At 36.9% G+C, this 12,117-nt stretch overlaps 1 protein-coding gene across 1 annotated transcript; it reads left to right on the top strand.

Moving 5' to 3' along the window:
• The first annotated feature begins 4,946 nt into the window (after positions 1 to 4,946).
• LOC112524896 (probable trehalose-phosphate phosphatase F) lies at positions 4,947 to 11,430 on the top strand. The gene is made up of 13 exons (XM_025134839.1): positions 4,947 to 5,231; positions 5,325 to 5,465; positions 5,547 to 5,618; positions 5,709 to 5,831; positions 5,924 to 5,980; positions 6,079 to 6,180; positions 6,485 to 6,562; positions 6,665 to 6,734; positions 6,811 to 6,881; positions 7,276 to 7,368; positions 7,468 to 7,484; positions 8,594 to 8,615; positions 11,398 to 11,430. Exons 1-13 carry the CDS (start codon positions 4,947 to 4,949, stop codon positions 11,428 to 11,430), a joined length of 1,164 nt encoding a protein of 387 aa, XP_024990607.1.
• The last annotated feature ends 687 nt before the right edge of the window (positions 11,431 to 12,117 follow it).

The following is a 12,117-nucleotide window of genomic DNA, read 5'->3' as shown; positions in this document are numbered from 1 at the left end:
ATAAAAGTAGGCGATTTAAAAGAGAAAGAGAAATTGGCCGGATTTCAAGTATCTGATTTCAAGAAGGTTGTTTTCAAAAGGCTTGTTAAGGTGAGTGATTTCAAAACCTTTTTGCATAAAACTTGTTACTGGTTTTATTTGAATGTTGATTATTATTGGAAAGAAATCAGGTATTTGTTTAAGAGTTTTATCCGGACAAAGGGTGACCGGATTAGGTTTAAATCGGACAAAGCTTGTCCGGATATTTCTTAAATCGGACAAAGCTTATCCGAGTTATTCTTATGTCGATCAAGGGTTGGGCGATTAAGTCCTAAACCGCTCAAGTGTTGAACGGTTTAGTCTTAAACCGGTTAAGTGTCAAGCGAGTTATGATTGATAAGAATGGTTAACATTTTGAACTGAGAAGTAGGAATACGACCATGTGGTGATCGGATTATTTTAAATCGGTCAAGCTTTGAACGATGTTTGTCCGGACTTGTTATCCGGACAAAGGTGTTGGAATTTATTCTCTGTGTTAAATCGGACAAGTCTTGGGTGATAAGTTGTCCGGATTTGGTAAACCGACCAAGACTTGACTGGAGATGAAGTCCGGCCAAGCCTAGGTTGACCGGATTTAAGTTGTGCCTTGTGTTTAAATGATACAAATTGTTATTTTATCATAAAATGAAGATTTGATATAAATGAGTTTGGATTAATAATAATTCCATTGACTGCGGTCTATTTGGAATTGTTTTATGAAAAGTTTTGATGAGGAAATAAGGGTGGCATATCAAGGAGAGGTGTACCATGGGATAAGGGTGACATATTAAGGAGAGGTGTACATTTGGATATAAGGGTGGCATTTGTATGTGTGTTGTATGATATAACTCTTTCTATTATATCCCTTAAGATTACCATGGTCTGGAATCTTTATTTCTTTGTGATTTAAAAATTTAGGATCAATGTTCTTATTGGAAATCATAGTCTGGATGTTATTGAGGAGAAAAACATCAGGTTTGGCCTGAAACTTTATATAAACCTTGTTTGATTAGAAAAGGTTTAAAAGTGACATTATATGAAACCTGATTGGTTCAAAGGTATGAGATTTGTATAGCTGAATGCTTTACTTAAAAAGTGAAAAGGATCTGGTATTATGTCTCTATTCGTTTATATATTTGTTATATATATGAATAATTGTTTTTCATAAAGATTTTGGTGATTTTCACCCTGCAATAACATAAATAGGGTATCTCACTAGACCTTTCGGTCTAACCCTCGTTTTGTGATTTTAACTATGTGTTGCAGGAGGTACGGACGGTAAGGAAAAGGGGAAAATGTAATATTTTCCTAAATACATTTCTGCTTGAAGATTTGTCTTGATGTACAGTTTTGATTGATTAGTACAAGATATGTATTTGAATTTTTGGACCTTGTATTTGGTTATTATAGATTCTTGTACTAAGGGACCTGAATGGAATAATATCATGTATTTCTTTTGTATGAAATATGTGTTAGATGCAATATGTGGTTTGGGGCGTTACAGTGTAGATGTCCGTACATTATACTTGATGCACCTGGAGAAGCCATTGCCAGAAGGATTTTTTATGCTTCTTCATAGGCATAGTTTTCCCATTTAAAAGGTTATCAATATCTTGAGTACACCAACCAACCTTGTTCAAAGTTCAAAAGATAAGATCTAATAACTCATGCAGGAAGTAAAAGGAAAATAAAAACTGATACAACAGACTGGTGGTGCCTTCAAACTGCTTTCTTTCCAAAAGTTACAAAAGAACACCCTTATGGAAACATAACATATCAAAAGATACATCAATTCATACATTTACAGTATGTATCTACAAGTTCCAGCATAGAACAGAACCCATAAGCAGAAAGAATACAAGCAACAATACATACATTATCAAAAACTCAAGCTAACAAAAGTAAAGGCCACCATTATCAGAAAGAAAGGGACAATTGGTTAGTTGAGAACAGATTCCAGAAGAAATGCTCACCCCAACAGCTTTACGAGAGAAGCTGCATGAAATTAATAATACCATAGATTCACATTAGTTACATAGATGGAGTCTTGTTTCCATTTTTAAGAGAGAAAAGAGCCAAAAAGTAAGGACAAAAAAGAACCAACAATAAGGGTGCTTTAATCTTGTTGTCTTTGGAACTCTAGTGAGCCATGGCTTGATCTCAAGTGCAGAAACATAATATTGAGAGCAAAGATGAAGAATCGAACCAGGAGATGATTGAATAGAGTAGAAGAATTGAAATGAAGAAAACCTGTTGTGTGATGAAAGAAGACGACGATGCTGGTAAAACGAAGGACAACAGGGACGGCGAAGGAGAGCATCGGAGAGAGCAGGGACGATGGAGGAGAGCACGGGAGAGAAAGGGACGAAGACAGATGCAGTATGTGGTGTTCTTCTTGTTCAAGGGAAGCGAGGCGGCTGAAATTAGGGCTAGAATGTGCAAAGGTTGGAGCAACTGAAGAAAGCAAAGGTTTGATTTTACCAATTTTGTTTTGGCGCACCTGAGGATTCATGATAGGAGGAAAGGAAGCTGGAAAGGAATAATAACAAAAGAGAAGAGAAAAAGCAAGTTCTGACCATGGCTAATAAACTCAATGCATAAAAAACTTGTACTACATGCTTGATGAATTGTAATTAAGAGTTTTCTGAATTTTTTGCATAAAATGGTTGTAACCTATGCTTCAAGAGTTGTAATTAAGATAATGACTTAAATGATTATATATGTAGTATAGATATATATAGAGCGTAAATTACATGTTTGGTCCTTGTGTTTTCAATAAAAATAAAGAATATAATTAAAATGCGCTTTTAATTACCATGTTTAACAGAAAAAAAATTAACATAATCAAAAGTGAGGGATCTAATAGGTTATAAATTACAAACCACATAGCTGTAATACATAAATATTTTAAAATAAAGACCTAAAATATTAAAACACATAAATTACAAGGACCAAATTTGTAATTCACTCCTAAGAAAATATTAATTACGAACAAAGGAAGGAAGATACACGCAGCAGCGAGCGCGTGAGGAAAAAAGAGATGTTCAAAAATGGAAAAGTCTCATGTCAAGATTCAGCGCTGGAGTTTTACTATTTTTGGACATGCACGCACGCACGCTCGTCAACACCACAAACGGAAAATTCATAAAACCCTCTTCTTCTCTTTCCCTCCCCCTGTTCCCCTATACATGCTTTCTGCATCTATACCCTTATCATCTCTGTCATTTTCTAGGGCTTCGTCATCATTCGTTCACAGCTTTTCTCGCTCCCTCATCTTAAGGTAATGCCTTTGTCTTTTTCTTGTATCTTTTTTGATTTGATTCTATTGCCATTTTCAACTGGATTGGTCTTCATGATCTCATGGTATATCCTGCAAGTTTTTCATATAATAATTTTCTATTGACGATTTTTTCTTTTGTTTGATGATTCTGTATCTCTTCGTGTTCCTTTAACAAATTCGATTCGGCATTAAGACGGAGCTTTAGAATCGGCTTCTTCACAGGACCAAACGGCTTCTTCACCGGATCGTAAGTTCGGTAACAATGCTTCAATTCGAGTTGTTTCATTTTAGAAATTTGCACACTCGTTCAATTTTTTAGGGCCTCCTACATTGTTTGCTGATAGTTATATTCGATCTAAGGTGGTGAAAATGTTTTTGATGAATGCAAGTATGATCTTAGATTCATCTCTGTATTGAGAGATACTTAGTTAAATACGTTTGGTCCACAGCCGATTGGTACAATTTTCACACCAAGTTTTATAGATTCAAGGGTTTTATTTTATAAGCTTTTTGTTGCGGAAGTCCAAAAAGTTTTGTTGTCTACATACTTGAGTTTTTCAAGACCCTCATTCATCAACCAATAAATCACAAACTACTTTTCCATCTTTTGGAGTTTTGGTGGTATTCTTGGACAATATTGCTTGTAAATTTCAAGCATCTTGAAGATGGGACTCTTAGAGTTCAAACGAAAAGATTAAATATTGTAAGAAGGTAAGAAGAGAAGATTAAGTGAAATTTCATATGTGAATCACTGAAAAATGTCTATTTATAGATGCTTATGTTAACCGACATTACATTATTCATATCGGTTCACATATGTATCTTCAAATGGATTTTTTCAATGATTCTTATCATCTTATGATATTTAGCCTTCTTGTTTCAAACCTACCCATATAAATATAATTTTTTTAGAGTCATGCAACTCTTTTTTGTTTATTTCTATGATGTGGGTTATAAGTTCTTTTAGTGAGGGTGACATAATCAGCTTGTATATTTGTATAGTTCTAGTCACGATCATTTTGCTTCTACCTTCTACAAGGGGTTTGCTGCCAATAAGATGAAGGTATCACGAATCAACTACATAAGAATTTGGATATACGATAAATTGAGATAAAGAGAAGCCTTTTTGGGTACCCATTGGCCACAAAAGATTTTTAGTAAGCAGCAGTAGCTCATTGCTCTGTCTGCAGTGTGTGGTCGAATACAGATGCAGAAGTATCAAGACTTCGATTTTCAGTTATTCACCAAATTCATTTCATATTTATGATTTGTTGCTTGTGTTTTGTCTTGGGTCCCTGTACAATTCAGCGACTCCCATGCTTCAATAGGACCATACTATGTGGTTCAATATGTTATTGTTCTTCCCTATATCCCCACCACATGTGGATTTGGTTTTTGGATTACTTTCAACTCACAATATCGAAATGGAAAATTTCTCCCTTCCATGTGATTGTTATCGATTTGCTTTTTGTTTAAGTGATGTTATTAATAAGAAGTTTGAAGTTGTGGTTATTCATTGACAAGATGGCCTGCTAAAAGGATCTCTAACTTCTGGCTATAAAACATGAACTTTTGTGTTTTTTTTTTTTTTTTTTTTTTTTGTCTTTTATCAACTAATTCAATATATTGACCAACAGTTAAGGATCTGATGCACCTAAAATCTAATCACAGCGCGCCTGTACTCATCGACCCCATGAACAAATCAAGATTAGGACTTTATGATGCTCTGCTTCCATACTCTTCGGGAGCAGTCTTCTCTCCTGGCCTTTTTCTGACAGTCACGTGGAAAAAGCCTGGTGTACATTGTGACGTTCGTTCAACTAGTTCGTTGGATGCAATGCAATCCTCATCTCCCACTCATAGGAAACTAAAGATAGATTCTGGAATTGATATTTCATCAAATGATGTGGCTGTTGCTTATGGCAATTGGATGGTATACCCTTATTCCACTCCTCTTTGTGTCTTGTTTTAACTTTTAAAATGTGTTCATGACACCCTTAACTGTCTTTCGTTCTTTGTTGTGCAGCTCAAGTATCCATCCGCACTTACCTCCTTTGACCATATCATAAACAATGCAAAGGGAAAGAGGATAGCGTTGTTTCTTGATTATGATGGAACTCTATCCCCGATTGTGGACAACCCTGATCTTGCCTTCATGTCTGATGCAGTAAGGCTTACATCTTAATTTTATCAATCTTGGAAAATTATACACCAATAATCCTTTTTGATGACAAGTGGTAAAACTCAGATGCGCACTGCTGTGAAAAATGTGGCAAAAGACATCCCGACAACAATCATCAGTGGGAGAAGTCGTGTGAAGGTATTTATTTGGATTTACTTGACCAACGGTGTGTTTTATCACTATCATTGTTATATTTGGTGATACACATCATTTCACTACTTATTTCAGGTACACGAGTTTGTAGGATTGCGAGAACTCTATTATGCTGGTAGTCACGGGATGGACATAATGGGTCCTGTTCGGCCTCCTAATGATCATATGGATGATATTATTTGGTGCAGTGGCAATGAGGTAGTTACTTTCAGAATTCTTGTAAAATGAACCGTGTGAATCAACAGTACCTGCATATTTGGATTATGCAATTCATTTTATTTGCTTGACAGGGTGAAGAAGGTAACTTGTTCCAGCCTGCTAGTGAATTTCTACCAATGATCAATGAAGTAATGTATCAAACGTTTATACAAATGTCAGTTTTTTGTGTAAAATATGCATTACCCTTTTGTGTTGGGAGAGTTGTAATGTTTGTACCTTTTGGTAGGTTTTTACATCCCTTGTTGAAATAACCAAAGACATAAAAGGAGCAAAAATTGAGAACAACAAGTTCTGTATTTCTGTACACTACCGCAATGTGGATGAGAAGGTAGCATTCCACATTTCTTTGTTGATGCTAATTTTGACCATTTTTTTCTCTCAATATGTATTGGAACACCCCTTCTCTTTTCAATTGGCTTTTTTGGAGAATAATTTGATAGCGTTTCCCATATTCTCACATGGTATTAGAGTCAAGGTTTACCCCTCTCGTCTAGCCCCCTCTTAAGACTTGAACTCTTTCTCCTCAAGTAATGTTGGAACCTCCATTCTCTCATGAAGGGCTCTTTTGCAGAATAATCTAATAGGGTTCCTCATATTTTCACAAAGCATGATTTTTCCTTTTGCAATTACAGAGTTGGCCGACAATTGCGCAATATGTCCAAGACATTCTGAAACACTATCCACATTTACGATTAACACATGGGAGAAAGGTACAAAATCTTGCCTTCCTGTAGCATGAAATGGAATAATGGATATATGCCTTTTCCTCTGGGATTTATCTTTTTTCTTTTTCTTCACTCACTCGTGTTCAGGTTTTAGAGGTTCGACCTGTGCTTAAGTGGGACAAGGGAAAGGCTGTTGAGTTCTTGCTTGAGTCGCTTGGTTAGCAGAGTTTGTGGGTTCTTTTTTGTTCCTCATTAAATGATGAAAGAATTGAATATGAATGGTGCTTTTGTAGGCTTTGGTGATTGTGATGATGTGTTCCCGATCTATGTGGGGGATGACAGGACTGATGAGGACGCATTCAAGGTAAACCTTGTTGGCAATATATATATATATATATATATATATATATAGGGTCAGGTTCAGGTAAAACAAAAAAAAAATGAAAAACCGAGAAACACCCTGGTAATCGTTCATCTAGAAAGCATGCATATGTGCATACAAGTAATTTGTAACTTGCACACATGCATATGGCACACGTGCATAAAAACCAAAAAGCAGTTTCAACTACTTGTATCCACATGTGCATACAACAGTACCAAGGTGTTCTTCAGCTTTTTATTTTTTTGTCGTTTCCCCTAAACCYCCCCCCCCCCCTTCTCTCTCTCTATATATATATATATATATATAACAAATGGCATGTTAGATATCATCTGGTTCATGATCCATTAGGTGTGTACGTTTGAAATGGTTAAACCAGGTTTTAAGAGAGGGTGGTCGGGGTTTTGGGATCTTGGTGTCTTCAGCCCCCAAAGAAAGCAGTGCCTTTTACTCCCTCAGGGATCCATCAGAGGTAGCCTTTACAAAAAAAATGCCCTTAATTAACATACACATTTATTAGTGACAAGTTAGAATGGAATCATATTAGTGATGATTATTGGTATGCATGCAGGTGATGGAATTTCTGAAGTTACTGAGTGATGACCATAAATAGAGATGAATATGAGTTGTTGCATGTATATTTCATCCATTATTGTATTCATGCCACCACCATGAAACAGAGATGTAGGAAGGAGTCCAACATATGGCCCAAGTATCCAGCCTATATAATATTATTATTATTATTATTATTAATTATTATTTTAGGTTTGGAAATAATTATAATTATGTATGCATCCCTTTCCTTGAGTAACTCATAAGTTTTGGTTTCTTTGTAATTCTTTTCTACCTAGCCATTTGTTCTTTTGTAGGTTGACTTTGTGTACCAGTTTTTTGCGCTTATATAAAAAAGTAGTGGGCTCCCTTGCTATAGCTAAATAATTATGATTTAGGCTTTCTCTATTTTTTTTTTTCAGTTATTAATTATCACTTGTGTCTAATTTGTTAAGATGTTCTGATGTTCTGTAATTTAGACTGTTTGTTTGTTTATTATTTTCAGAGCCTCTTATCACTTAATGTAACACCCCCAAACTCATATTGCATATAACACATAATTCATTTATAGAATATATGTTCATTCCCACAAAGGTCCAAAGTAGAAGAAGCTATAATACAAAATACACAACTCAAAATTTCCAAAATACATGCTCTTGTACTATATAACATCTAATCTCCAAAACACATCCATTGATCTTCATATAGCTATGCACATGGGGAGATAAATCACATTTTGTCTTTTCCCTTATTATCATTATATTATGCATTTCCTGCAATACATATTTGAAAACACCAAATGAGGGTTAGACCTACAGGTCTAGTAAGATCCCTTTTTCCATGTAGTTGCAGGGTGAAAATCACCAAAACATTATTTAAATAAAGTTAATTCACATGATGAAATGTAAATCCACATTCTGTTTGTGTCCATCGGACCTCTGATTCTAAAGACCAAACTTAGAAAATATTTTAACAAGTAACAGGACCAGAGCCCCTCTTGTTCCTCTACCAAAGCTTCTGGTTAAGCCAACTAGAGCCTTTTACTCAAGTAAAATTTTCTTAACATTCATAGACAACATTGTAGATAGTGAAATAATTTTCCGCAATTATAAAAACACATTTTTATAAAGATCTTGTATGACCAGAGCTCTGGTTATACTAGCCAGAGCTTCTGGCTCAAAATGCAAGGCCAACCAGAGCTTCTGGTCCAAAGTGTAGGCCAACCAGAGCGCTTCTGGTCTGTCTTTATTTGTGTAAAGGTTTCTAAGTATAACATCTTTAAAACAACTTTTAGAATAAGATTTGACACAGAGCTCTTATCTAGAAAATACAGAGCCTCTGGTCTAAATAAAACTTTAGTAAACGATTTGTATAAATCTCAAATCATCGTCCAGAACCCTCTGGTTCTACTATGAGGACCAACCAGAGCCCCTCTGGTTCCTTTCAAGGAATAACCAGAGCCTCTATGGTTTCTCATAAATCAAACACTTGTTTCAAAACAAAATTTATCCAAAAAACCATTGGCCATAAGCCAAGTTTTCCCTCTCTCAATAACATCAATACTATCATTTCTAGTAAGAACAACATTTCCGAGTCCTCAAATCAGAAAGAAGTAAGAACTCAAATCTATTGTAATCTTAAGAGACATAATATCAAGAGCTATAATAATTCCACACACAAATGCCACCCTTATATTCAAAGGTACACCTTTCCTTTATATGTCACCCTTATAATCGAAAATACACATTTCCTTGATATGTCACCCTTATCCCATGGTACACCTCTCATTGATATGTCACCCTTATGTTGATCCCAGATCTCTCAATAACACTAATAATCTAGTTATGAATAACCAAATTATAGTGATTTAATGAAGAAAGCTATGAAGTCTCAAGAATAAAATAAGAAAGATTAAGAACACTTTTGAGCTTCAAAGAAATGTAAAACAAAGAGTAAAAGCCTTAATTTTACAATAGACCTAATCATCTATTTATACTAGTCGGCTGTTTAGAAGATAACCATCTATTGCTACTTTCTAGCAAATCTTCTAATAAACAGATAAGATTTATCTTTTATATGGATAAGAATTATTATCAAGATAAACTCTAATTCTAGCTGTTGACTTGTCATCTCCAGCTGTCATTAACGATGTGATGAATTCATCATTATCTTTGAATCTTCATTTATCTTTGAATCTTCATGGTCTGCTTGTCCATCGATCCTCTGGTTAGTCTGTCCATCGATCCAATGGTCGAATTCCAGACTTAGTCGTTTTTGCCTTGATGTCTTCATCGGTCTTCTGGTTCTTCATCACTTGTTGTTTTTCATTACTTTTTACATTTTGCATTGTGGAGTTAAACAATCTCCCCTTAAGTAATGAAATAACAAAGTCTAATCTAGGTATATGTGAAGAACAGACACTAGTCTAGAAGAAAAAACATCAAATTCCAAATTTTCATTGGATGATGAAATTTCTTTACAAAACTGGAAACAAATTACATCAAGGCAAAATAAGCACAAATTCCATCTCATCACGGACTACCTGAGTATATCTCCCTGAAGCGCAAGAGTAGTCTTCTATAGGCAACGTTGAAATTTCGTGAATGAGATGGCTTCCCTCTTCCCTTGGCACGTGGTTTATGCCCAGTCTTTCTCTAATATTTTTCTGAAACCATTCAAGTGTATCTGTTGAATACTTGATGGCTTCAGTCAATCTGAAGAACTTTTTAACCCCAAACTCATTCTTGTAAACAAGTCCGAGTTCAGGTTGAGAAAGAACTGAAGCAAAACGAATCTCCTGCAGGCCCTGGAAATCTTCATTTGGAGGAGCGCAGGATAATCTCTCAATGCCTAGCCTGAATGCAATTTCAAAATCTGTCTTGGCTCTGAGTTCTACCAGGGACTCCATTGTTTTGACAATAACTCTGCTCACCATTCCAAATCGTATCCCATGATCTTGCCTTTGAGCAGTGTAGGCATATAACTCAATCAAGTCATATGGATTGAGGTTGATGAGGTCGTTCTTGTTGAACACGCTAACTACCCCATGGGCTCTCTCCACATTGAACTCGATGTAGCGTATGGCTCTGTTGRCAAATGACTTTATCTTCAAGTCTATTACTCTTCTTATTCCATCGTTCGAAAAGACAGCATGTGGTGGTTAAGTAGTCTGTCTTATGAAACGATGATGTAGAAGGTTCATAGATTCTGGCGATAAGATTGGAGGATTGGTTGACAGGCTTTCTTCGCGTTCTCAGTACATGTATTAATGGATATTTTCCATCATTATTGGTTCCCTGGGCGGCAATTAAGGTCTTCTCCTTAACGACTCCATGTTTTGAATTATTTCATCCACCAGGCCTTGAGGAGGATTCCTTGAGGAAGAAGGAATGTCCGCATGCACCATGGGTTGTGTCTCGGCTGGTTGTGTTTGGGTAGTGGGTGAGTTTTCTTTGGTTGGTTGGGGTGATGAAGGTTGGGTTGTTATGGGTTCTGGTTGTTGGGGTGAAGAAGGTTTGATTGTTGTGGGTTCTGGTTGTTGGGGTGAAGAAGGTTGGGTTGTTGTGGGTTCTGGTTGTGTGGAGAAGATGAAGGGTTGAGTTATGCAAGGTGTTGGTGAAGGGGTTAAGGTAGGTTTGTTGTGGGTGTAGAAGAAAGAGGTTGGTTTTGTTGTGTTGGTGGGGTGGTTAGTTCTTCATCGGTTGAAGAACTCAACACGATGGGGTCTGGAGTTGTGGCTAAGGGAACTTGGATATTCTGTTCTTCATCAGAGGGCAAGGCCTCTGGTTCCCTAGCTTAGGTTTGTTGGGTTGATGGTTGTTTCTGTTGGGATGGTTGTTGTGGTGCAGCGGATCCTGTTTGTTGAGTAGCAGCCGCCTCTGTCTCCCCCTCATGAGGTCCAAGATCTTAATCATCTGGGTCTTGGTCTTCATGCCTTGGGCGTTTGTAGGGGCGACTGGAAGAGCAGGAAACTTTTGATTGATTCTTCTTTTTCCACATGCGAATRTGGGAAGCGAGAGTGCACACTTGATCCTTTCTGCGCCATTCTTCCATTGTGCGAAGGAGAGTGTTTGTACGTTCTTGCTGGCGTTGTAAACTCTTACTCAGCACATTGGTGGGTGCAACAGATCGAGCAGCAAACTTTGCACTTATCTCATTGAATGAAGAGATAAGTGCCTTTGAAAGTGCCCGTAGATCTGCTCTTGTGGCAAAGTCTGTGCCTGTTGAGGAAAGAGGTGGCACAGAGGTTGTTGCAGAAGATGGAGGAGGGGAAGGTTAGCAAGAAGATTCCTCACCTCTGTAGTGAAGGATGAGAAGGCTGCTTCATAGGAAGGGCCTGCAGAGGGAGGTGGGGCTTGAGTTTGTGATGGGATTTTGTTAAGTATGGTGGTGGGTAATTTGGTGAGGGTTGTTTGGATGGTGGCCATTTGGTTGGTGAGGGTGGCAAGAGTTTCATTGATGGATGATGTGGATGAWGGTTGAGGTTGATGTATTTGGGAGGTGATGGAGGCTGGTAGTTGATGAAGGGTGCGAAGGATGGTTTGGAGTTGGGTAATGATGTAGGTKAGGTTTTCATCGGTCTCAGTTACATGAGCCGTGAGGGTGGCGAGGGATTGGATAATGACTTGGTTTCTTTGGGTGGCTAAGGATGATATGGTATTGTGTTGTT

Source organism: Cynara cardunculus (genome assembly GCF_001531365.2).
Source record: "Cynara cardunculus var. scolymus isolate 2C chromosome LG 13, CcrdV1, whole genome shotgun sequence".
Classification (NCBI taxonomy): Eukaryota; Viridiplantae; Streptophyta; class Magnoliopsida; order Asterales; family Asteraceae; genus Cynara; species Cynara cardunculus.
The sequence above is the reverse complement of the archived record's forward strand: the minus strand, read 5'-3'. Positions and strand labels throughout refer to the sequence as shown.

What these genes read in the sequence shown, in the direction of transcription:
- LOC112524896 (XM_025134839.1), top strand. Translation starts at nt 4,947, where the DNA reads ATGCACCTAAAATCTAATCACAGCGCGCCTGTACTCATCGACCCCATG. An exon ending in TTGCCTTCATGTCTGATGCA is followed by an intron (nt 5,466 to 5,546) that starts GTAAGGCTTACA and finishes GGTAAAACTCAG; the next exon opens with ATGCGCACTGCTGTGAAAAA. An exon ending in TTCTACCAATGATCAATGAA is followed by an intron (nt 5,981 to 6,078) that starts GTAATGTATCAA and finishes ACCTTTTGGTAG; the next exon opens with GTTTTTACATCCCTTGTTGA.